Here is a 27,480-nt window from a genome sequence, read left to right on the forward strand (position 1 = left end):
AATGTTCTTTTAGGTATTTCAAAAAAATCTTTGATGCTTTTAAAGCAGAACTAATGTCAGAATCCCTTGAGACTATACACTTTTAACAGGCCAACATCTGCAGCACATATACTTTACATCCCAAAAGCTCAAATTGAGAAAGTATTTTTGCTTGAACCAGCAACCCCAAAGCTATAAACCCAGTGGTAAAGGCCAAGAAAAGTTCCCTAATTTTTTTACTTTTGATGGTAGTCATGGTGGATAAGGTCGAAGCAGCATATTCCACAGCACAGTGGAAACATGCTATTAATTCTTCAGGGTATTACTCTAACAAACAAGAAGCAGAGATAAACTGATTAAAAACCAAGCTTTTCTTAACCAACGTGTCATAGTCTTCGGGTCTTTGTCTATTCTGAACACGCTGCATTCATGAAGACTTTTGATTGTGAAGTGGAAAATTACAGCACTACATTCTCACAGAAGAAAAGCTATATCTATTAGCATTTGAGCACATAATGAGCAATTGTAGAAGTGAACACTTTCTGGAATAAGTGGGAAATTACTTGATTCGCATAAATCAGATAATACTGCAATAGTAAAGAGAGTTAATAAAACATGAATGCGTTGGGATTCATGTCATTCAGCATCAGGCCAACAAGTGCAAAAAGCTCAATCAAGAATTAATAAAAATTGTAGGGATGAAAAACAAAGCTTGCATGTAGGAAAAATACATTCCTGTCCAGAGAAAATACTTTAGTGAATTTTAAGCAGGGTCATTAAGCCAATTAGCTTATACTATGTATTTATTTACTGGCCCAAAAATACACAGACAAGTTTTCCACAGTGATTCATATTTTTTATTTTCTGATGAAGAAGCTTTCCCTGGATCAAACAACTTCAGCTTTGATACACCCAAACAAATGTTCTTTAAATTAAAACCCCTTAATAAACAAGTCAAAAACAGATGAGTAAGAGTCACGTCTGTTAGGTCCTTAAAGCGATTACTGTTAGATTTCCGACACCGGATGAGTTTCTCCTAACTCACGAAATATCCCTTTGTCCGCTGGTTCTCAATCCTCCCGTTTTCGTGTCACTGACCCAATAAAGATCAGGAAAAGACTGAGTAGCAGCAATGGAAGGGCAGGTTTCATTCACACACTGTCCCGCTCGTATGCGAAAATGTATTGTCTTCTATTTCCCCTTTTACAAATGTACACATCCTTAACTAATCAGAACTAACCTTAAAATCCTTCGATTTGAACCAAGCCTAAATGTCCATTATATGCTGCCATTTTAGTCAAAAACAATGCCATTTACAATAATCGAAATAAAATATTAAATAAAATAATACGAGTTCAGTTTGTTGTTACGTAATTAATGAATGGAAGCAAATGACAGACTTTCTGTCTGTTCCTGCGTGTTATTAGGAGGGTTCGAGTTACAGTTCGGTTGTATTTTGCAAGCTGAAGAGCAGGACAAAAGGCATTCTCTCTTTTACACACACACATTCACGCTCAACTCTAGGGCTTTTAGACAGATGAAATGAACTGTAGCTAGAATCACTGTCAGGTTGCCATCTGTGTGCATTCAATTTGTGTGTTCGCTCTAAGGGGAAATTGCACTTCTCTCCGCTCTTCCAGTTCCAACTGGTCCTTACTCTTTGATCTAAAACGGTATAAACATCAGCATTAACAAGCGTCACGTTCTTATGATGCAATATCAAAAAATGCGTATGCTTTTTGCGACAGGAATGCGTTTAGTGAGAAAAGGTGGACATGTAGTGTGTTTTACCTCTGTGACAACTCCAGCAGCAATGGTGGAGCCCACATATCTCAGCATGAACCGCCCCAGTTCTTTATAGTCCTTATAGAGCTCTAGAGCCACAGGCCTCTGCGTCTGAATCTCCACCACTGCGTTCTGTCCTTTACTCAAACACCTGCACAACATTTATACAATATCAACATTACACTGATAATGAATCTTCAGCGAAAACACCATTCTGAACCATCGTTAAAGGAATAGTTCAATCAAAAATGATATTAAAAAGTGGCAAATGACAACAAACACCATTGGTCCTTGCTTGTGTCAATGCCAATCACCAACTTGGAAAATGGGTTTCATTTTAATATTACTTAATACATAAAATATTAATAAATACTAATATAATCATTTTAAGTGCTTTTGTCATTTTTATTAGTTTTTCATTTAGCTTTAATTATTTCAGCTTTAGCTTAAATAATTTTAATACTTCAACTTTAACTTATTTCAGTTATTTGCCAATGCAAAATTTCACATTTAAGTTTAAGTTTTACATCTACTGTTTATATTTTATTTTAGCTTTATTTCAATTACTGAAATGCATTTTTAAAAGTTTCAGTTTTAGTTAACAATAACAACAGTAGCTATGTTTCCATCCACCTATTTTTATGCAGATTTTGTGATATCCCATAAAAAAATGCTGAATGGATACGCCAAGATGTGCATAAATTCTAAAAATGCGTATATATATAAAAAAAAATGTATGCGCTCAATTGAGTTGAGACATGCGCATAAACTATGATGTAAACACATTTACCAAATAAATCGCTTGATGCACAACAAAAAAAAAGTCATGTTACTTTGCCTCAACAGAGGATGTGATTTGGATAACCCGACTAACCAGCTGATGAATTATTGCACAGCATCTCAAATGTTGGTTTGATCATTCTGAAGTGCGTGAGCCAAAGTCGGTCATTGGAATTTCCTTTAATTCCCTCCCAGAAGCTTCTCACATGATTGTGTTCCCAAACACCAGGCATCCAAACGCAAGATAACATGACGGCGTTTATTATGTAGGGAAAAAAGAGCCATTGTAGCTTCCCCGATTGTAGCAACTTCCATTTTTATTACAGGTATTTTGCGCCAATTTCCCAGGAAGTGATGATTAGTCACTTGAACATCTGAGATGGAAACGGTGCTTTATTCGCAAATATTATGTGCAATATTCGAATTTTGCACATGAGGTGAAGTCACAACTTTGGATGGAAACAGCTACTGATGCAGAAGTTTGAATGAGATTTCAGAGCTACTGCAGATTTTGTGTATTTTGTGTTCATCATACAAATAGTGTCATATGTGATTCAGAGGACTTGTACTATAGCACACAAGGACTACTTTTACAGTTGGTGTTCACTTAATGTAATTCTTATATGGAAATGAGCAAATTCTTCAAAGCTTTTGATTCACAGAAGAAAGCCATACAGGTTTGGAACAACATGAGGGTGAATAAATTATCTTTTTAATTTGTGTAACACACTGTTTGATTCCATATCATTCATCCACTTACTTTGGTTTCTTCTTGAGAACTTCTCCACTGCTCTTGTGTAATATACTGACTAACTTCCTAATAGTGGCCGGTTCGCTTACAGTCTGATAATGCAACAGCACCTGACAATCAAACACAAAACACAAGGAATTGTTGACAAATGCCCTTGCACATCCCACATAAAAACATGCAGAGATAGTGTATATATAATCTAGAAGTTTGAACGCAGAGAGAGTGTTTTCTCACAGGGAAGCCTTGCGTGATGGGAAGTTCTATATTAAAGAGAAGAATTCTTGCTCGGAATCTTGTGCAGGCTCTGATGGGCTCTTTGGGATCACAGAAAATACATCCAATGCTAGAGAGAAAAACATGATCATACAGAATCATAAGCGCCCAAAGAAAGTTTCCTAATCAAGTATTATGTAATATAATCAAAACATTATACAACCACAATATTACAGTATTCTCTAAGGAAAGGAATGCTTTCAACACCAGTGATTCATTCCACACTCACTTTATTTTGATGATGTCCATGCCTGTTACAGTTAGACTGACATGATCACCGGCAGCTGCCCAGTCTAATGCTTCATCATGGAGAGTGATCCCTAGAGAGAGACGACTGTATTTTAAGGATGCATCACTTAATTTTTTTCTTTTTTTCTTTTTTAAATAAGAAAAAATTGCCAATTAGGGCTTGGCAATACATTACCATTCAAAAGTTTGCGGTCTAAAAGCTCTCTGCGTCGCATTTACAACATTTCAAATACCTCAGTTGTTGATTCTTGTTTTATTACAAGCTCTGTTTGTGTTCTCTTTTTGCCAGGAGACTTTTTTTTGTTTTTGTTTTTTTAAATGAGTGATTCCCCGAGAGGTTCGAGATTTAGCTGCTTGTTCATTGTGACCAATAATATATGCCACTCTCACACCATTCATGCGTCAAAGAAGCAATGTGACAAGACACGCACGGGCAAGTGACGCATGTATGCAATTTCTTGTGAAAACCATCCTGTCAGGTCTAAAATATAAACACTTGTAACATTACCATATGTTACATAGTGAATTAGAGTAAGACAGAAGGATTGATGATGTTTTGAATCTTTTTTTCATTTTGAAAAAAAAAGAAAAGAAAAAAAGTATAGTGTACCTTTAAATCCTTTCAATGAATCATCTGATAAACTCTTATGCAATGATCTGTTTGTGCCATTACTCAAAAATGCTTTATAAATTAAAAAGTTTTAGTAAAAACAGACATAATTATTGCATATTATTTCATATTATTGCACACTGCATATTTATATATTACATTTTACATTATTATTGTTTATTACCATGTATTGTTACTGTGGCTGTCAAGCGATTTACATTTTTTTAATCTAAAAATTACACAATGTGGCGATTAATTAATTCCATTAATGGCAAATTAATCACACATCAAATTTGGCTGAGGAATTACCCCCAAAAGTTAATTTAATTTAAAGTCATTATTGTGTTAAATGAGAAAAGCATTAAATAGACATTACAAAAAGTAGCTTTAGAAAGAAATATTACATTTGATTCAACATAGAATTCATTAAACATATACACTTTTAGGCTACAAAAGCCATGAGGGTGAGTAAATTACAGAATTAAAATGTTCAGGTTAACTATACCTTTAATGGGTTTTTTATTAATATGGAATATGATATTATTCTATTACTGAAATAATATTCTAAATAAGAAAAACTGCCAATAGGTGGCACTAAATGTCTAAAATAAGTTATTGAGTCATTCATTCATTTGATTTGTTCAAATGGATGATTCATTCAGGAATTAAGTAAATGGCTCTCTTTATGAATGGGCCATTGAATCACTGATTCACCCGAAAACGCGAATTCATTCAGAAACACCACTGTATAGCTTGGAGACACACAATCGTTCTGCTGTGGCTTTATATGTAATGTTTTCGTTGACAAAAACAGACAATATTGTGTCTAAAATATAATAATAGTAACTTATTTATTGAACTGTTGTATAAAATCAGTATCACATTTGCACTCGTGCTATTCAGGATAAAAACAGCACTCGTGTGATAATGCGCTCAAAGCTTGAATGATATTGCTTTACTATATACTATATCATTTGATATAAACATGAGACAAAAAGTCATTCAGGGGCTATTCAATTTTGAATATTGAATTTTAGGGGTATATTAATGCATTCTATTGGCTCCATTACACATTGAGTTGTTGTCCTGCATCATGCTTGTCACCATTAGTCTCAGCCTCAGACGTCACACTGAACACATGATGCATATGGTACACTTTTCTGGAAACACTTCAGGAGTTTCGAAGTCGCGATTTGATTGGTTGAATTCTACAGGATGTCCGCGAGACGTGTGTCGAGACTACGTCCCTATTAACTGTAAGAAATGTCCGTCAGATGACCTACATAGGTCTAGGTCGGGGCAGTGTTATGTGTGTTCATTTTAACACATTATTTTTTATCCATAACTAATTAAATAAATTAACGTGTTAAATCGACAACCCTATTTGTTATATTGGTGCAAGGAAACAATTAAATATAATTATTCTTTGTTTTCAGTTATAAAAAAATCAATGTGGTAAACATGCCTATTTAAAACTAGATTTCGTTCTGCATTTTACTGCTTGAATGAAACAAATGTATATATACACACTGGCAAATGCCAAAATTGTGCATGTCTACTACATTCAGCATCCATTTCTTAGTCACAGGACTGGAAAAAAGCTCTAAAACAAGTCTAAAGCAGTATTAACCAGCAATCACGGTGCTTAACACCAGAAGAGGGTGCTGTTGCATATCCATCTAGAGCAATGCATGTCTCCATAAGTTGATAAAGCTGCTGTGTGTTTACCTTTAACAGTGCAGGTCTCATTAGGAGGCATGACCAGCGCTTTATCTCCTGTTTGAATGAAGCCAGCCTCCACCTTCCCCGTCACACAGAATCCAGAGCCCTGGTCTGAAAACAGTGAATTTAGGTGATCATGACATAAAACATCTCTGAACTGCCACTAATAGAATAAGGGTTTGTTTCATTTTCTTTGAAAACATGGGAGTATTTGCACAGAATCTAACTAAATCCAATATTTGTGCTTTTAGATTTTGTACACTTTGCTTTTATGTGGGTTCCCAACTTCCCATGCTGACCTTTGAAGACGTCCGAGACACAAAGCCTGAACGGCTTCTCCACTGACCTCTGGGGAGGTTTAAATGCATCTGCAAACAGACAGGAGGAGAGAGATGAGGAAAGATTCAGCGGCCTGAAGGTTTTCTGTTTGCCTCATCAAGTTTTGATGAGTCAAAAGTAAAACTGCTGAGAATTCTCACAGCTCAGCCACCAATCAGATCAGAATCATGACAAGAGCTTCTGTGAAAACACTCTAAACTTACACACTCATCCATGTGCATGAACACAGAAGTGCCCGTTCCAACGTATAAACATGATGCAGAATATTGGACATTTTTGAACTTTGAATTTTTTTAAATCTTTGATTATTATTTAGTATGATTATTGAACAGGGAAAAACACTGGTGCAGAAATGATTTGGTAAATTTAGACACATTTACACCTTCTACAGACCGTTCGATCATTATCTACTCACCCTCATGTAACACAAAACATTTTGCCCACAAAAAAAAAGCTTCTCTATTAAAAATGTGCTTGGTTTATCAAAAAAAATGAAAGCAACTATTACATTATATTGTATTTTGTAATATTTTGCATTATATTCTAATATATTATACTGTATACATAGTATATGTGCATGCAAATAGAATTGCACAAACGTGTCCACATAAACACCCACCTATCTGTTCCAGTAGGCATGGCCCAGTGTACCAGGCTGTAAGGTCTGCTACTTTGCTCCTAGTGGTCAGATTCTCTCCTGATAGGCCACTGGTAGGGATGTAATACACATCAGAATCCTGCAAAAGACAAGCACATTTGTAACACATGGCCAGCACAGATCATTTCCATAGCGGCATGTGCTGTTGACTGATCAAATCAACTTGCAGGTGGAAATGGGCCATGAAATGTTGCTTTACATTCCCAAACCATTTATAACCCACATTTTACAGGCCACAGAATGTTTTACTGGCCACAATTACACATCAGAGGTGACACGTACAGTACAACACGTATCATTACAGTTCACTGCAAAAACATCTATTGTTCTGTAGATCCATAAAATGTAACAAAGATAATGTGTAAGCTAAAATACTAGAAAATGGCAAAAAAACAACAGATGTGCACAACTGTCACAGTTTAATGACAAATGTCAGGAGTGCATTGTTGTAACGTGAGAGTGTATCCATGTAATGCACGAGCACAAATCTCTCGATTTCCTTCACTCTTGCACAAAACTGAAAGTGCGCTCTCAAATACACAGTGGTCTCGTGGCTCTGCTATCGCTCAGATATTGCATGTGCGCTCAAACTTTGCCCTGTGCACTTTTTTCTGTGCTCTTTCTCTAGAACTCTCTTCTCTCTTGGATTTAATGTCGCCAGAAGCCATCAACCATCAGACTTCCACGATTGACTGATGAAATAACACAGTGTACCTTTAAATGGTAAAGAAATTTAGAATCCATCTCAATTTCCCAATTTCAAGCTAAGTTTAGTCAGCCTGTTCTCTAGTTGTTAATTTTATTATTTATTAGCTATTCGAGTTAAGTGCTTATTGTAAATAGCTATTTATTAAATTATTTTATTTAGTGTATTTGTATTTGTGTATATAGTTCTACAATAAAAGTGTATCAATTTTGGGTGTGGGTGACATGTCATATTTGGCCTAGTGCACCAGGACCGCTACTGAGAGCTGAATTTACATTTAAAAATTTCTTGAAACTCATGTCTGCAAAAAAAAAAGCACACCGCACTCATATTATTTTAGAAACTAGACATAGTAGAAAAAAGTTGAGCAAAGCTGAAACTAGTAAAAAAGTTGAGGCTTGCAGTCAGTTTCTCTTCCGTGGCCCATATTTCATTATTACAATGAAAGAATCTTCTTTTCTCTTCATTTTTTGAAGAGTATTTTATACAAAATTCTGTCATTTTTCACTCATTCTCACATATAAAATATGTATATTAAACACGAGTGGCTTTGGAATGAGGTTAAGTATAAAAATGACAGAATTCTCAATTTTATATATTCATCAGCTATATATCCCAAACTGAAATATTTTGTATTTTCCAACATATTAAAATAGCAATTTTTTACTAAAACTTACTAAATATGACAAAAGCATTTTAACATAGAAGTAATTTATAATTTACATGACTTGCGCAAAAGTTATTCGATAGTTTTGTGTAAGGAATAAACCAAAATTAAAAACATTATTTGCTGTTCTCACCCACCTTAGTGCTTATATCTCCTTTGTGCTCAATTATATATCATTATTGATTATATATTAATATATAGTGTATTTTCGCTTGACATGGCATGTCAAAATATACTGCAAACAGGTCTAATGTGTTTTTATGATAATATTTGAAGATTTTTAACAAATGACAGTTTAAATTTAAATCTGATTCACACACAAAGCTATATCATATCACAAGCTAAAAAACAGCACACTGGACATTTTACAAAATATATTAATTTGAGTTCCACAAAAGCATTTAAATAACTTTTTTTCACGTAAGCTGATATTGTGTTAGATTCAATCAAAACATGCAAAATATATTTTTTAGGTTTGAATTGCAGTTTCTGGATGTGTCATTGATTAGACACATGGGGGGGGGGGATTACCAAAGTACAAAATCTACAGGGGAAAAATATATAAACATCCTCCATGTGCGCAGACTGCATTACCTTAAAACCAGCCTGCTTTAGAAAGTGACCGAGCTTAGAGATGATTTCCCGGAACCTCTCCTGCTGCCAGTTAACCTGCAGACACACACACACACACACACACACACACACACACACAGAGAACATGACGTGATGAGCATAAGTGGTGGGAGTGGGATTGAAGCATGGTTCTCAGACATAAATAAAATCATGATTGACATTGCCGTGGTTACTGTACGCTGTTGTGGTCCCCATGGTTACCCACCTGGTCCATCTTGTTGACAGCAACAGCAAGCTGCGTGACTCCGAGGGATCGAACCAGCAGGCCGTGCTCGCGGGTCTGCCCCCCCGCCTCAAATCCGGCCTCAAACTCCCCACGGCTGGCATCTACGACTAACACAGCCACATCTGCCTGCAAAACACACACACATACTCCACCTCAAACGCTCTGCGACCAGCATCCATCACTAATAACACCTGCTAAGACACCCAAACATTACAGAAACGCACACAAACACTTCTTATACTTTAAAGTCAAAACGAAATACCACTCAAACAATTACACGGCTCTCTGGAATACTTGATTCTGATTGGTCAGTCACAACTTTCGAAGTGTGTTATTCCTCGATTACAACAGTCATAAATAGCAATGCTAAATAACATAACGGCCATCTGGGTATATGAAGCCTGTGCGTCTTTCATGTCATCTTGCGTCTATGTTACATTTATCGATTGCATTGAAAATGAAATGGGAGGACTTCAGTATTAATAGTACTGTAATATCACTGCTGTGTTCATCTTGGCAGGACGATTGTTTTGTACACCGTAAATGTATTATAAGATAATAAACAGCAAAATAAACCCCTTCAGGGTGATACAAAATCTGTCAGAGTTTTGTGTGTGTGTGTGTGTGTGTGTGTGTGTGTGTGTGTGTGTGTGTGTGTGTGTGTGTGTGTGTGTGTATATATATATATATATATATATATATATATATATATAATTTAATAGTTTAAGTAATAGTTTTCAAGGGTCACAAAACATTAAAGATCCCCTAATCAATATTGCTTTGTCATGTCAATTTCTACTTCCGTCATCATACAGAAATAGTCTAGACCCAAAACACACCCATCCGCAATACACACACACCCACTTGCCCCCAAAAACCCTTTCTCAGCAGACTGACTAAAGGAAATGAGTAAATCCGACCTGCACAATGTGACTAATTTCATTCACTGCATTTGTAAGTATCAGCCAAATCCAAACATACACACTCATATAGTACAAGTGGTGGTGGCGGCACCCAAATCCACAAAGAACAAGATTCATTGAGACTTTACTGTGCACAAGAAATTATGCAGACATCGGTTGTCCTCTCGTCAACTGGTGTACATGCAAAAAAAACCCGAATAGGCAATAGAAGAACAACCTGAAATAGGACTCTATTAAAGGATTAGTTCAAACAGAAGATCAAATTCAGTCATTTACTCACTTTCCAGTCACTCTTAACCTATATGCCTTTCTTATGTGGAGAAATTCTTAAGAAAGGACCCTGTTTCATGCAGTTACAATGGGAACAGAAGCTTTCAAGCTCCAAAAAACATCAAAGCATCATAAAAGTTGTCCATATGACTTGTCTTCTAAAGTCATACAATAGCTTTATGTAAGAAACAGACCAAAATTACATCATTATTCAATGGTAATTCTCCCCTGTAGTGAGCTATAAACCACTGTGACCAGACCATTGAGTCAGTGAGCTGAACCTGGGAACTGAATCAGTCTGGACTGTGAATGATACATTTAGGCCTTTTTATTACCCAGATCAACTGCTTCATTAAAGATCCAATGATTAAATCATAAATGCTACTGCCCATCTCTCATTAACAAGACTTTCAGAGAACCACTTTTTTAGTTTGAAATATCTGCCTGATTCACACACAAAGCTATCATATGGCTTCATAAGACTTGAAATATAGTGTCTGGAACTTTTTGGGTACTTTTGTGTCCTTTTTGATGTCTGAAAGTTTATTTGCTGCTTCGAATATTCAAAATTTCTCCTTGAGTGATGCAGGGAAGTTTGAGACGACATGGTGGTCAAGGTAAGGAAATGATGACCATTTTCATTTTTGGTTGCATTCAACTGAGCCTAAAGGAGCACATGGAAGTACCTGTGCCGCCCCTGTGATCATGTTAGGAATGAAGTCTTTGTGTCCTGGTGCGTCCATCAGAGTAACAACCTTCGAGTTCGTCTCAAACTTTGTCATGCCCACATCCATGGTCACTCCTCTGTGAAAGAGAGCAGATGATGAACAAATGAAGCTTGGTTTGGGGAACATTTTTCAAATGACTCCCGAGTGTTTGTATTAAACCAACCTGTCTCTTTCCTCTCCGGTCTCATCCAGCACCCACGCATAGGCGAACGAGGCCTTGCCAGCTTTCTTGGCCTCCTGCTCATATTTATGCATGGTTCTCTTATTAACGTTCCCCAGCAGATATAACAGATGACCCATGAGAGTGCTCTTACCAGCATCTACATGACCTACACACACAAACAAAGTTCAAGATCCATATTCACTACATATACAATGATTTATCTAATTACATGTATGAATGTGGTTAGATAAACAACCACATGTATGAAAGTGTTAGAGGGTCACCTCATAGAGTTTTATTCTTTTCTCACCAGGTAGTTAATTGGATGAATCAAAAGAATAAAATTAACTCAAATGTTACCAAAAAATGAACTGGATGATAATGTGACTGGATGGATAGTGATAGAGAGGATATCGTGCCTATGACCACCAGATTGAGCAACGGTTTTCCTCCTTGTCTTTTCTCCAGCTCGGCACGGATGTTGAGCTGCTGTTTGCTCTTTCCAGCCGGTCGAGATGGGGTCGTAGCGGTAGAGTCTTCACTCATAACCCCCAGTTTGGATGGGGTTTCTGTGGTTGGTGCAGCGGTGACCTCTGGACTCTGCCCTCTGCGAACCGATGAGGCAACAACGCCATTTTCTTCCGCACTAAAAAGGGACACAAAAGCAAACGTCACCTCAGAATTTCTAGGATGGTTTGTTGAGCATTTTTCTTGATCTTAAAGTCAATTAAACCTCATTCTGTTTATTTGAGGCAATCAAAAACAAGGCTGAGATAGACATTCAATCCAATCAGTATTTTCACAACCCATGTTTTTGTATTTTTGTCTACTGGAAATTTGTAGAAAACTACAACGCTGTCGAAAAGTTTGGGGTCAGGGTTTTATTTTTTATTTTTTTAAACAGCTTTGCTCAAGAACGGCAGCATTTATTTGATCAAAAATGGTACATTTGATAAATGGTAAAAATATTATTACAATTTAAAAACTAATTTACATTTGAAAATATTTAGATATGGAATTTATTTTTATGACATTAAAGCTGAATTTTCATTGTATTTACATTCATTTTGTGTGTATTTACTCCAAATTCACTGTCACATGATCCTTCAGAAATCATTCAAACATGCTGATTTTTCTATGACTTCTTATTTATCTTATCATCAGTTTAAAACGGTTGTGGTGCTTAATATTTTTGTGGAATTGTTTTCAGGAATCTTTGATGAACAGAATGTTCAAAAGAACAGCATCTATTTGAAACAGAAATCTTTTATAACATTATAAAATGTCTTTACTGCATCGATGAATAAAAGTAACTATTTCTTCCAGATTAATCAAATCTCTCTGACCCCCTTCTGAACAGTAGAGTACTACTGTACAATCTATATGCAAGCTTTTAAACTCAAAATACCAACATATTGTTAGTGGAAACCTACAGATATCTTTTGGGAAAAAAAAAGATTGTGTGGAAAATTTAGCACAGGTCCTCTTTTAGTCACTTAAAGACTGTTCTGAACAAACTTAACCTTTTAAATTAAAGTACATTGGCTGCTCCACCTGCAGAAAACCCTACACCCTTCTTCTTGAGCTTGACGGGTGTGGTCTGTGGCTGAAGGAGAGGGAGTGATAGGCTGTGGGTTCATGTTAGTGAGTGTGAGATTAATCTACAGGCACCAGCCATCTCTGTGGTTTTCTGCTATCCCAGAATGCAATGCAGGTAGACAAGACTTGGCCTGGTTCTGAGAATTAATTATGTAATATTAAGGACTGTAACTGCAAGAACCGATAAGAGAGGAAAGCTCACTACAGCAGTTCAGCAAAGAGTGGACAGGAGATGATCAAGACGAGGTCAATTTTCTGTACATTTAAAATAAAGATTTTCAAAGGTATCCTTCATGAAATGCACGTATATCCAAAGGTTCCATCATGAAATGAAATGTATATTGAGCTAAAACGACATATCACATATTATCAAATATCTTGTGAGCAACTGTGACTGTCAAGTCAAGTCACCTTTATACTGTTCCAAAGCAGCTTTGCAGTGATAACAGGATAATGATGTATTTCGACTGTTGTTCAGCTGAAGTCAGTTCAGTTTGGGCTCAGTTCTGTCGTAAACATCATCCATTTTTAAATTAGTTCATTTAATCTGTCTCACTAGCGTTCAGTCTGGTCTGAAGAAAAAAAAAGAATCACAAGACACTCGTGTCTGATTTGGTCACGATGTTGCAGTGCACTTATTACAGGGACAGTCCCCTGTGGAGTGAGCTGTGTGGTTACATGCTTTGCTTGAAAGATCACATAGTTCATAAAGCGTCCCTTATAAGGTTTAAATCTACAATGTTTGGGTTACCAGGGCATATCTTTACCAGGTTAACAGGCTAACCACTTCCACATTACCTCAACTGGCTTACCTTCGCACATCAAAGCCCATGGTCTGCTTCTTGCCTGACACAGTCATCCGGGCAACCTTGGGGACAACCTCCGCTTCGACACGACTCACTGGAGCATCCCGTACTTTAGCTAGGACGTAGAAAACAATACGCACACTAAATTTCCGATATTAAAATAATATTCATATTATTGATATTTCATAATTAATTAACTTTAATATTTATCAAAGGTTAAAAATATTCTGCTTTTTGAACAATCTCTTTCTTAGCACAAAGCAAGCTTTTTTTGTACAACACTAAACTGACATGCCTTGCGTTCAGAAATGTATGACAGTGTACCTTTTATGAAAGTCAAGTTTCCTGTTTGGTACAGTATAAAGGGTTAGTCATTTTCAGATGTGCAGATGTGTGTGTCAGTGCACTCGACATGCGCTGAGCCTCATTTTCTCGCTATCTTACTGAAATTCATGAGTCAACTCCTCCGTGCTGCACCAAAACAGGCTCTCAGAGCCAAAGAGGGGGAAGGGATGAAAGAAAATGAGGATGAGAGAAAGCATTTTTCTGTCCCTGTAAGGTAAATGGCTTCTCAGCGCGTGCACTGTCTCGTCATAGCAGTAGAGCCGTTTCGCTGGCAACGGCCACAGCCAGTCATCTCGCTCTGAGCAGCGAACGCTCTGGCCAGGAAAGGGTTAACTCCGGCACGTCACTCGCACTTCCACACTGACTGTGCACTTCCAGCACACAGGGGGTTAATGTGTAAAAAATAATGAACTTTCTAACCTCCAAGCACAAAAAGGATGAGAAGAAGACTCAATAAGGGAGATCTTATTTATATATTAAAAAAAATTCAAGGGAAAAAACACAATGGGAAAAAACCACTATGATCTTCGGGAGAATTTGTGAGATGTCTGACTCACCTTGTGAAAAAAAAAAACCTTGATCTTGATCAATTTTAAAGAATCATAACATGTTTGTGTATTTGCATTGTTATATAAACCAACGATAATAATTATATAAAGATAAACAGTACAAGCCCCCAGATGTGTTATGGCCACACCACAAGGACCCTTTACACACAAAGAGCTCAAGGCGACAACACACACACACACCTGTTACAGGAACAGGAAGTGCTGGGGAATGTAGATAGCACTTCACCTGCTCACACACACACAGCCACACCCACAAATATCTCCCATCTCAACACACACACACTTCGCAACACATCACACACAAACCACACCCACACAACATATCTCTACACACAAAGCCGCCAGAACACACTGCGCTGCCAAATTCAACTTGTTTCTGACAAAGAGCTCCAATGCTATGTATTCGCAAAGTTACAACTATAAAATACAAAAACATTTTCCAAAAATGGTTGCCAGACACTAAAAAAATAAAAATCAGTTTATGGATCAAGGAAATGAGGGACAGTGAGTAACAGCATGTCAACATGTTAATATGCATCACCACACTGCATGTATTATTTATATTTTACATATACCACCATTTAAATTCACTCCTGTTGAATTCCATTTTAAACATGTCTATTTAAAATATATATATATATATATATTATATATACTATTATTCCATATTTGTAACATTTACTTCATCTTACTGAGCATCTATACAGTATTGTTTATTTCAGCACTTTAAATATCTTCTATGCTTTGGCAATATTGTATAAGTGTTAGCTATAAAGCAATAAAGCGTTGTCGACTCTGACTTGGTGTCGGCTGTTGTTCAAAAGAGTATTAATCAACTGTGATGACAATAAAAACAGGTCGAAAAATAGTCTACATGTAGCACAAAAAAAGTCTGAGACACACACCCTTCAGGATATGTAAATGTGCTCTTCCTAGCAAAACGGATCCAGGCCTATTCAAACACCAGTGAGACATGATCCTACCTGATTATCTACCATCTCCTTTACTTGCAGTCAGTGACTGACTGTACACACATCTTTCACTCTGTTCTTACTCCATCTTTCTAGATCTGTGTATTACCTGCTAACCCTTGTTTGCTGTACAGTATGAATCAAATTCAATAGTGCAACAGTGATAGAATCACACTAACAGAAAGCAATATAATAAAACTCAAAAAATAAAAGTTACTTCCATTTTAACACGTTGTCTAACTAAACAGGTCTGGAAAGTCAAATGTGTTGGACATCTTTTCTCCAACAGGGGGCACTAGCGTTACAAATCCTGGCAGGAAACGAAATAAACCCATACAAAAACAAGCAATAAAATAAAACTCAGACAATGTGTTAAAATTGAAGTAACTTTTATTTTTTGAGTTTTATTTTATTGCTTGTTTTTGTATGGGTTTATTTCGTTTCCTGCCAGGATTAGTAACACTAGTGCCCCCTGTTGGAGAAAAGATGTCCAACACGTTTGACTTTCCAGACCTGTTTAGTTAGACAATGTGTTAAAATTGAAGTAACTTATTTTTTAACTAAACAGGTCTGGAAAGTCAAATGTGTTGGACATCTTTTCTCCAACAGGGGGCACTAGCGTTACAAATCCTGGCAGGAAACGAAATAAACCCATACAAAAACCCGAGGAGGAACGGTCTTCTTTCCAAAACACTTACAAGTTACATTATCATCCCTCCAGTTTATCTTTCTTCCCCTTCTTTTCCATATCAGTTATTTTTATTGGGTTGAGTGTAGCATGGATGTCCCATAATAACTATGGGGAATCCCCGTACACTCACCTTACTACTGCCATTCAGATATGCCCAGTTCACAATGACATCTCACACATTATTACAGATTTTCTCACATGCGGCCTTGCCCTTACACACCTGCTGAAAACAATACAGAAACAAGACAGATGCATTCAGATGCATCACACACTGCACTCATCTACCTCTTTCATAAACAGGGAAGGGCAAAGGTTGACAAAGGCCTACAAGTTTGCATGAATGGCACAGTCTTCCCAACACCTCCATCTTTACAATACTAATTAAAAGTAGATTTTAAGAAAACCTTGCAACATCCTAGCAGCACTATTGTAAGCAACTTTTAGAACACCCCAACAACTGCATAGCAACATTCTGAAATCCCTCAGATTTAGAAGACCTTAGCAACTCCCTGTAAACACTCAGAGCTGCAGAGCAACCAATCAGATTCAGAGCACCTCTAGCGGCCACCTAGTCACATTCGTTTTTGTCTTTGAAGGGACTTTGGTGATAGCTAGAGTGTTCTAGGGCAGTAACTTTCTGAGTTTCTAATGTTTTTTCTAATATTTCTTTCTGAAACATGCATCCGAAATCGTATACTGAGTAGGTACTACATTTGAATTAACTTCACAACCATTAAAAAAAAGTATGTTCTATATAGTATGAATATGGGTAGTATGTAGTGTTGTCAGATAATATCAATATTTCGATATGTATCAATACTGAAATATCTGAAACGGTTCCAATACTCCTTTTCTGCAGTATCCATAGACCGATACCAGCTGCACTTTCTCACTCTCTCTTCTCTCCGATGGCGAATTGTCACACACCCGCCTCTCATTCACTCGTCTCATTCGCTACGATTCAATAGTGCTTGAATAGGGTATATGTGCAACTTACTTCCGCATTCTGCAAACCATAGTACAACGCTTCCGGTTCTAAATAATTTATAATTTTACTAATTCCCGCAGGTTTCGCAATCACACCAAAAGCACGCCCCACTGATCTAAACAAGTTACGCTCTGATAAAGCTGCTTTAACAGATCGCGAGTACCAATTTGACGACTTTTTCGAGGATTAAAAAAAAAGGTCAAAATGCCTGTCTTATAGTATTCATTTAAATACAGAAAAAATTATTACAAAAAAATTTATTATAAAATGTATTACAAAAAAATTACCCAAATTATTAAAAAAATTATGAGTAACATGTTATCTGTATGGCGGTATAGGGCAGCATTCCCTGTGGTTTCAAAAATGGTAACGAATATCAATATTTTTCAAGGTATAGTATCAGAGTTGGAAATTCCAGTATCGTGACAACACTTTTATGAATGAAATTTGGAAATTAGACGTACTACATCTCCCATGTTACTGTCACATAACTAGGGCTGGGTATCGTTCAAAAATTTTCGATATCGGTACCGATACCTTGACTTCGATACCGGTTCCTGAACGATACTTTTTTCAAAACCAATTTTATGAAATCCGTTTTAACAAGATTACATTACCTAAAAAAAAAAAACTAAAAAAACTTTGTTTTAATTTTTTCAGTTTGTTGACTTTTTTTTTTTCAGACTCAAAAGACTATAGGCCACTAGGGGGTGGAATATATGTCTCACGCTCAAGCGCACACATAAAGCTTGCCGCAAAGCACTGGCAAAAGTAACCAAATTATTATGAATGTGTCAGGAAAATATCGCAAGGAGACATTTTAATTGTTTATTAATAAACAATTTAAAAAAGTGATTGCTGAGTCAGTGTCGGCTGCAAAGATGAAGTTGACATTACCGACTCGTCATCTCCGCAGTATAGTGAACGTGTGCGCCTATAGAGAGAAATGCAACTTTCATTTGTTTCCGATTCGAATTGGTTCATTTAAAAGTAGACATTTTAAACTTTCTATATGCCTATTTCTCATGTCTGTGAGGCAAGTAGCCTATACGCTGAGCTTTGGTTCATTTGTGACGCACTCCAATTCTTCTTGCAGTCGAAGACGAAGCAACTTTCTGCTCTTAAGATTATTCCGTGCACTGAAAAGTGCTTCATTAGGTTTGTTGTGTTGCCGGTCTTGGCAGCAATTATCTTGTTGCAAATATTACATTTCGCACTGTTGGCATCGAGCCTGGTGAAATGTAGACACACTTTTGATCTTTTCCACATCCCTATCTATGAGGGTTGGGATGCTTACACACTACAGCCTCACGTGTGGGCAACGTCTCTGGGAGCAACTGGCGTAAACTAGTGTTTTTCCTTGATGCCCCACAACAGTCATTCATGCTGCGTGCTTATTGGCTCAGTGACGTTGACGAGATTAACCCCTTATGTATCGAAATTTTGTTAAAATTATCGAACTCGATACCTAGCTCTACATATGACCTACCAGCGTCAGTTGTGTCACTTAACCGCCTTTCATAAATCCTCTCCCATGGCCTCATGGGATAGTAAAGTGTCCATTGTATGCACACTTCAGAAACTCGCCGGAATTAGTAGGTCATCCAGGTACTTTTTGCCTACTATTTTATGAAAACTATTAATTAGGACATACTACTCTGCTCACATACGGTTTTTTGCATACTATATAGTTTGGAAGTAGGCATATTTGGACACAGGGTATGCATTCGGACATACTACTCTTTTGGCAACCTGTTTTCGCATGCTATATATAGTAGGGAAGTATTCAATTTCGGACACAGTGATAGTTGTTTTTAGCTTGTTGCATCTAGGGTATTCTAAGAGGTTGCTATGGTGGTCGGAATCCAAGCAGTTTTACGCCATTTCTACACAGTTTTTTACTTTACCAAGTAAAAACCAGCCATGACTTTGATATTCGGTACCTTAGATATACATCGTCCATTTTATTGTCCCCAGGTGGGAAAAAAACACAAGCCTAATCATTTGGATAAGTAATAGCACAGTTATCAGAACCAAGCTACAAGATTTGAGGCATCATTCATCTCTGTAGCACAAACAAATCAGGTCAAGTTACATGCTAAAGTTCAATTCTTAGGGTTAGGGATCTGTTCAAATCTATAACTCCAATTATGATGCTTAACTTAAACACCTCTAATACAAACTTGATCATCAATTCTATTTCTTTCTTTAAGCTAAATTAAATAGGTATGTAGACTATCGTGTATGAAGTCTGTGCAAGTCTTCACAGTCTAAAGGAGTAAAATCATCTAGTTCTACTGACAGTATTCAGGGGAGAACAAAGAATGAGAAAACAAGAAACAGTCTGACAGAGAAGGAGAAAAGCTGCATATGATCTTTATTCACATTCTCAAATAGGGTCAATCACCTCCCTCTCTCGCTCTCTGACCAATCTATGTAGTGGTGCACGACTCAAAGCACTGAGACAATGACATATCACCATTTCTGCAAAAGCCACAAAGTGCAAAAAAGGGAGAAAACGTCAAAGAGCAGTAACAGGGCCAGCTGTAAACCAGTCACTCTTTCCTGTGTGGGTGGCAAAAAAATGGCAGAGAAAACAGAGAGGGGGGAAAAAGGGATAGATGACTTGAGGTGGTCAGATGGCAAAGAGATTTACAAAAAGGAGTTGAAGACAGAAAGTGTTTAAGGTGAGCTGCCTCATGCTTTTCAAAAGCAGGCTTTCACCCACGCTTTGCTCGGCAAACAGAGAGTTAACAAGAACACACGCGAGAAGGAAAGTTACAAAGTGTGTGCAGTCAAAGCATCCTAACAGTAAAAAAAAAAAAGCTTTCACATTTTCTGCAGAAAATAGTGGATGTTTGCCTATGCAAAACTCATCATTATGGTGCTAGGGTAATCCAGGTGGTTGCCAGGGCATTGCTATGCTGTTGCTAAGGGTATTCTAATGGGTATTCTGGTCTTTAGATATGGCACAGGTCCCTCCTTCAATTTAAGTCTATGGGATTTTTGTCAGTTTATTGTCCACCAAATGCAAAATAATAAGTCTGATTTCTTAGAAATGCAAAAACACACCTATCCTCAAACTGTACGATTTGAAGTATCATTCAAGTGGGTAGCACAAACTGTGAAGGTAAAGTTACACATTCAAGTTTATTACTTAAAGGTATAGTTCTCAGAATTTTTTTTAATTCTGTCATCATTCACACACCCTCATGTTGTTCCAAACCTGTAAGACACAAAAGAAGATATTTTGGAAAAAAGGATTTATTTTGTTCATACAATGAAAGTCAGTGGGGTCCAATGTTGTTTTGGACCTCATTGACTTTCAATACATGGACAAAAACAGTTGAAACCTTGTATTCCGCGTAGAAAGAATGTTTTGGAGCGACATGAGGGTGCAATAAATAATGACCATTTTCATTTTTAGAATCTTTAAGATTAGCAGTTTGCTCAAATATCTAACTCTAAGTATAAACAATAGTACTTAAAGCACCACTAGTAATTTTGGATGCATTTCAACGAAGAAAGTCAGTAAACATTTAAACCCAACAAGAACAGTCAGTGATTAAATGGCCAGAACATTTAGTCTCTTAATTAAATAGTTTATGTAGGCTTAAGTAGTCTTATTCACCAACAGTCCTAAAGAACACACTCTTTTCAAGTGATTATCAGGATAATACTGTTTTAGACACTAGGTCAATGTGCAATGAGGAAACAAAGCCAATCTAAACATGCACATGCAGGGGTGTGTGTGTGTGTGTTCAGACCATCTTCAGATCTGTGCATGTGTGTATCATCTCCCATGGAGGATGGTCTACCACTATGAAAGCAAAGCCTTTGTAAAATCTCTTCCAATACGCTCTGGGTGTGTTAACACCTTTATGTGGCCACAAAGACTCTCTGTTTTATATGTACATACGTGTGCGCACACACACACACACTCACACTCACACGTAAATGATAAACACCACAAGCTAACACACCCTTTAAGGAGAGAAAAAAACAAGCACAGCCTCAAGTTCCCCTCCACCCCCATATATTCACACACTCCAACATCAATCGCAGAAATGAAACTGGAAAATCTTTATTTCAGAATATGTACAAACGTCAGTGCACGTCACATCAGTGCTTTAAAACAAGTTAAAAATGCAGCGGACAATCAAAATTGAAAAAACAATTAACAAAATGTCTGTTAAACATTAATTATCATCAAATAAAACACACTTTTACAGTGTTGAGTGTCAAAACACATAATAGGAAAAACTCCAGGTGTCCCCCAAACCCAAATGTCTTCCCTCTTTCTGTGTTTGTGGTAAACCAGCGCTGCACCTCATTTCAAATGGCAGCAAAACAGCTGTAGAGAGAATCTGCTGTTCTTTTCTTTTATCTTTTGCACTCTATCTGCTCCTACTCTATATTTTCTTTTTCGTTATGTAGAGAGACTCTAGAATTGAATCAATAATTTGTCAAAATGTCATAAAACTACACAATCGAGTACAAAAATATACATTTAGCCTAATGTCAAATTTTTAAAAAGTGAAAATATGAAAATCAACATGAAATATTGAAAACAAGACGACTTTAAAAGTAATACTGTATTACTATCTGAGGTTGTGACATTTTGAACAAAAAGTTCTTTACAACTTTTCAGTGTAATGGTTAGCTGTAAATCAATATAATAAAATCTGAAAAATACAAAAGTATAAAGAATTATATGGGGAATGTAATATAATAGAAGTCTCAGTTCTTTAAATAATAATTTCATGGCTCAAATGTACAGCCCTTTGAGTGCTTATCGATGATTAACATCTGAAAGTTCATATTTTCCTAAAATTATTAATGCTAATCTATATATCTTTCTCTTCTTTGGATTATGGGCAAAACTGTAACGTCATAATCTTGTGTAAAAATGAACCTGAGTCTCAAAACTGATTGTTTGAAAGATTTTTTAAATGGTCCAGAAAGATCATATAAAAAAAAAGTCAGTCTCGAGTAAAAGCTTTTCTCTGATTTGCCTTGACCACGTCATCCGGAGAGGGCGTGTCGAAAGAAAACGGGGTGATGTGATGGAGAGGTAGACACTGCACTCGTTCTTTCACTCTCTCCATCTGTCTGCTGTATAAGAAAGCATTATGCGTTGCTCTACTGCGCAGACTCTTCTCGCTGCTCACGGACATGCAAAACGCGGACGCAAAAATTGACGGTTTAGCAAACACACGTTTTTTCTTACTAGCGGAGACTTGGGTAAAACTCAAAAGGGTTGGCGAGCGACTGTCAAGAGATGTTTGGGAGATAAGTGCGCTAAAATCGACGCTCTGATTTAAGCTTAGTGAGCTTGGCTTAGGTAATGCTGTTGCAGATTTTTTCAATGCTTGATGATTAGACATATTTTCACTCTTGAGAGATGCAGTGCATGTAAGTGACGCTTGGTTCTGGGACATGAGTTCAGACAGGGATGATGCCTGTGAAAAGCCCGGAGGAGCATTTGCAGCAGGTGTTTGGATAGGCTTTTGGATGTGCGTATTGTTTTGTGTACCAGTAATGTATGAATTTTGGGTGTTTTGGAGTCCTGGTAAACTGTCATAGAGTTTGGGACTGCTGTCCTGGTGCTCCTGAATCAGCTCAGCCAATGAAAGGCTTCCAGAGCTCTTCCCTTGCCCAGGTACTCCCAACGGCCCACTGCTTTGCAGGACAGATGTCAAACTTACTAAAGAAACCGGAAGAGGGGCGGACCGCTGGGAATCCTGCAGCGCCAGACTACTGAGAGAGCAGGTTAGAAGAGATGAGGAGGAAGTCACACCCAGACCAGCTGGGACAGAGGTTCCCAAAGAGAAACCAGAAGAGAGAGACGCCCCAGAGCCAACAGACAAACCAGGAAAAGGTGGTACACTAGGACCCTGAGATAGAACTGCAGAAAGTGGGGGGGTCGAACCAAGAAAAGAACCAAAAGGACTGGTAGTAAGAGGAGCTGTGTAATCCAATGAGACACCAGTGGAAGAAACTAAAGGAGGAATGTTTGTACACTTCTGTTCATGCTGAGCTATTACTTGGGCAAGTGAACTTTGTCCTAAAGTTCCATCACTGCCCAAATTATGACTTAAATGCACTTTTAAATGGCCTTTTGTCAAACTCCCCAGACCAGGGGGAGGATTTAAAACAGGAGGCGTTATCTTGTTTGGTTCAGGCATGGCTAACAGATCACTGAGGCTGTAAGACTGACCGCCGTCTCGTTTCAGGGGTTTGCCTGAATGTGCACTTGATACAGTCTTAATACTATCGTGTGATGGAGAAAATAAGGCTCCTTACCTTACGAGGGCCAATTGTAGTCAGAGAGTACAACCGAGAGGATGAGGAAGGCGATCAATGGTTAGCCGAGACCACAGAGAAAGCAAGAAAAAGGCAATACGTTATACATGGTAAAATTAAGGATAAAAACAACAACAACAACAAAAGCAACAAATAAATACTCAGTCTGGTGGATGTAAACAAAGTTAGCAGTTGAAGCCTGGGGAAAAATTAGTATCTTAGATTTTTAAATTGTATACATAAATTGTAAAGTAGAAAATTGTTTGTCTTAAATGTATAACAAATATGACAAATAATAATAAATATCAGTGTTAGCAGTATTACTTTTATAAATAATTTTTAATGTTTTATTATTTGCATTTATTTATAGCCTCTGGTAATGAAACACAACAACAAAAAATTAGGTTCTCCCCGGTTTTGGAAAAACCCTGGAGTTTAACATTTTCCCCTGAGACCTCATGCCAACTTTTTGTGTTTTAACTATCTGTGGTCTTGCTGGAGTGGTTTTCATTTTCATTCTGGATTAAAATACAATTCTGGATTAAAATACAATAAGTGGGCACATTTTTAAGTGGAAGTGGCACAGATGTGTTTTGGGTAGTTAATGTGCTATAAATTGTCTAATGGTGTGTAGGTTTTTTCTTTTTGGTTGGTGTGTTCTGGTTTTGGGTGGATGGGTGTGTGTGTGTGTACCTTTCTGTGGTGCAGCTGTGGTGGTAGGCTCGGGCTGTGCGTTAGTTCTGGCAGGAGGGGCGTGTGTATTGGTGTTCTCCTCAGTTAGAATGAAATCAAGGGCCCGGTGAGGGTCGCAGTCGTATTTAAGAGCTGCCTGAGTCAGTGTGGAGTCTGGAACTGAGTCTCCTAGTACTGCTCTCATGTGATCCAAACAGGAATACAACTGACCTGTCCAAACACAAACATATTAATATTAATAAAATCTAATACAATACATATTCCTAATGGAATATGTTAACATTCCTTAAAACTGAATATGGATTTTGACAAACACAAAGGATTAGATTAATAATTACATCAGTACAAAAACACCATTGTTTAAGTTTGAACTTTACTACCTTTAAAAGGTTTGGGGTGGTAAATTCCACGAGGTATTTTAATAAAATCCTAAAGATTAAACCCTTGGTCGCTCGCTCTTTTCTGACATGAACTGAAAAGCTGAACTCTGAAGTCAAAGTGTAATAAGTGTCAATAAAAAACTTTCTTAAAAAAAATTATACTTTTATTCAGCAAGGATGCATGCGTCATGGTTTCCACAAAAATATTAAGCAGAGACTGTTTTTAACATTGATAATGATAATAAATGTTTCTTGAGCACAAAATCAGCATATTAGAAAGATTTCTGAAGGAACGTGTGACGCTAAAGACTGGAGTAATAAATACTAGAGTAGAGTACAACAGTAATTTGAAATTGTAATAATATTTCACAGTTATTATTGTTATTAGTTATACTGTATCACAAAATTACTGTATTTTTGATCAAATAAAGTGATCAGAAGTGGTGAGCATAAGAGACTACTTTCATAAACATTTAAAATTTTACCAACCCCAAACTTTAGAACGGTAGAGAACATATGCCTAAATTCCAATAAATAGTTGATTAGTCTGGCTTGAGGAAGATGGTTAGCCTGATTTAGTCCACCAGACCCTAATCAGACATTTCTTAGAGATACAAAACTGCAACACTAATAGGCCTAACTTTTAGACTGTCAGCCCTCTGAAATCCTTTGAGAATTCACATCTCTATATTCAAAGCACCATTTAAAGCACTGCCTTTAAAAATATTAAAGATAAAATTATATAAACTTACTAGCCAGATAGTCATTAGAATAAGTGACCATCTTAACCCCTCTCTTAACCCATAAAGTCAGTGTGTACCTTGCTTTAGTGGGTCTAGTGTGCTTGTGATGGTTGGAGAGGTTGGCATCTCCTCTTCCTCCTCCTCATATTCTGCCTCCTCCACGGTCTCTACATGTCGAGCCTGCCTTGAGTCTTGACGCGAGTAGATAAACTGTGCGGCTATGGAAACATGAATTCACAAACATCTCCATAACAGACAAAAATGAACATCAATATTATACAGTTAAAGGGTCAGTTCTGTCATCAATTACTCACCCTCATGTCGTTCCAAACCCATAAGACATTTGTTCATTTTTAGAACACAACAGAATATATTTTTTATGAAATCTGAGATTTCTGTCCCTCCATTACAAGTCTATTCACCCAAAACTGTGATGCATCTATATGTTCATTCTCGTGCGTCACGCAGCACCTTTGAGTTTGAGCTTCCGCAAAAACAAATGAGATTTGTTCTCATGCATCAAACAACTAGTCTGAGCTTCCATTTACCACATTTGAGTACTCGTTGTGTGTTCAATGTTTATATGTGAATAAAATCCTAAATTAAATCTGTTCCATCATATACGTAAAGCAATCGTGTCTCTTCAGAAGACTAGGATTAAACTGCTTGATCCATACGGATTTGTTTTACGATCTTTTTATTAATGTTTTGAACCTTCAGAGTTTTGGGTGAAATGACTTTCAATGGAGGGACGGATCCAAATCTCCCAGATTTCATTAAAATATCTTCATTTGGTTTTGAAGATGAACAAAAGTCTTGTGGGTTTGGAACAACATAAGTAATTGATGACATAATACTTATTTTTGGGTGAACTATCCCATGATTCAACATGTGAATGTATGCAAGTATGGGGAATTTTTTTGGTGGGGAAAAGATGTACTTTTATAAATGGCACGGCACTGGGTCATATAAGAGTAGAACCAAATCAAATCTTTTTTTTTCAATATAAGGCAAAAAATTAAATGCAAATGGTAATAAATATACAATCGTCAAATAAAAAACATAAATAAAATTAGGATTATTTTGCGGTTGTGATTTATGACCAATCAAAATGACCGGAATACTCAAAATAAGGAATTTACACAATTATTTAAAATCACATGCAACTTTAATGAAAACACAAACCAGTGGCAGGAGAGATGCAGTAGTCATCCTCCACTGACTGCCCGTACAAGTCATCATCATCAAAGTCTATAAAAAAGGAAGAAATTGAGACAATTCTGTTTTACTCCAAACCACAAAAGCAAGTTACAGTTAAAGCAATTCCACAGCATCAACAAACAGAAAAGCACTGATGGGGCCAAAAAAACGTTGCTTAGTCAGCTACACCACCTGAAGCAATGCAACAACAGTTATTAACAAAAGTGAACGTCAAAAGTGACTAATACTGAGTAGAAATAGAGTGAATTTATGAGTCTTAACAAGAGAAAGAATCCAGCTGTTACTTTTGTCTTATTTGTATACTAGACGGTTGACCTGTGATCACCCATGTGATTTCAATTAAATGCAAATATTTCAGTTTAAAAGCACATAACTGGTTACTAGGTGCACAGTCCAGCTGTTACCATATGAAACAGTGACACGACAGCAGTCTGTCATTATCTCTAGCACTGGACTCTGTATACATAAACCAGCTAACTAGCAATCATACAGGCCTCTTTACATATAAGCGGCTAAATATCATATTTCCCGTATATACCTTCGTCGTAGTTATAACCTCGGACATTCCTGTGGCGGGACATTTTTTGTTCGACGGCTTTCTTTCACGTAAACAATGTACGCGAGGCAAAATATCAATTGTCAGAGCAAAGTTTAGACATGCGTCTCACTCCAAAGCCGCCATGTTGACGCCGGCCATCAGAAGCAG

The 27,480-nt window shown here is 37.1% G+C and overlaps 1 protein-coding gene across 3 annotated transcripts; it reads right to left on the bottom strand.

Moving 5' to 3' along the window:
- Positions 1-813: 813 nt before the first annotated feature.
- On the bottom strand, positions 814-27,480 carry hbs1l (HBS1-like translational GTPase). 3 transcript variants are annotated; one of them, XM_084099067.1, is made up of 19 exons: positions 27,313-27,480; positions 26,739-26,804; positions 25,631-25,771; positions 24,431-24,640; positions 23,652-23,732; positions 13,874-13,982; positions 11,882-12,108; positions 11,463-11,628; positions 11,258-11,375; positions 9,358-9,504; positions 9,114-9,188; positions 7,108-7,225; positions 6,449-6,517; positions 6,156-6,260; positions 3,798-3,888; positions 3,530-3,638; positions 3,305-3,405; positions 1,771-1,915; positions 814-1,644 (listed from the first exon to the last, which is right to left on the bottom strand). In XM_084099067.1, exons 1-19 carry the CDS (start codon positions 27,353-27,355, stop codon positions 1,633-1,635), a joined length of 2,133 nt encoding a protein of 710 aa, XP_083955193.1. In that variant the 5' UTR covers positions 27,356-27,480; the 3' UTR covers positions 814-1,632. The 3 variants fall into 3 exon arrangements, with proteins under 3 accessions (XP_083955193.1, XP_083955194.1, XP_083955195.1); XM_084099068.1 differs by lacking the exon at positions 23,652-23,732; XM_084099069.1 differs by lacking the exons at positions 814-1,644; positions 1,771-1,915; positions 3,305-3,405; ... (9 more) ...; positions 11,882-12,108; positions 13,874-13,982 and having other exon boundaries at positions 21,491-23,732.

Source organism: Abramis brama (assembly GCF_963993115.1).
Source record: "Abramis brama genome assembly, chromosome: 22".
In the NCBI taxonomy this organism is placed as follows: Eukaryota; Metazoa; Chordata; class Actinopteri; order Cypriniformes; family Leuciscidae; genus Abramis; species Abramis brama.

What these genes read in the sequence shown, in the direction of transcription:
- hbs1l (XM_084099067.1), bottom strand. Translation starts at nt 27,355, where the DNA reads ATGTCCCGCCACAGGAATGTCCGAGGTTATAACTACGACGAAG. An exon ending in AGGTTATAACTACGACGAAG is followed by an intron (nt 26,805 to 27,312) that starts GTATATACGGGA and finishes CCTTTTTTATAG; the next exon opens with ACTTTGATGATGATGACTTG. An exon ending in CCATCACGCAAGGCTTCCCT is followed by an intron (nt 3,406 to 3,529) that starts GTGAGAAAACAC and finishes TTTGATTGTCAG; the next exon opens with GTGCTGTTGCATTATCAGAC.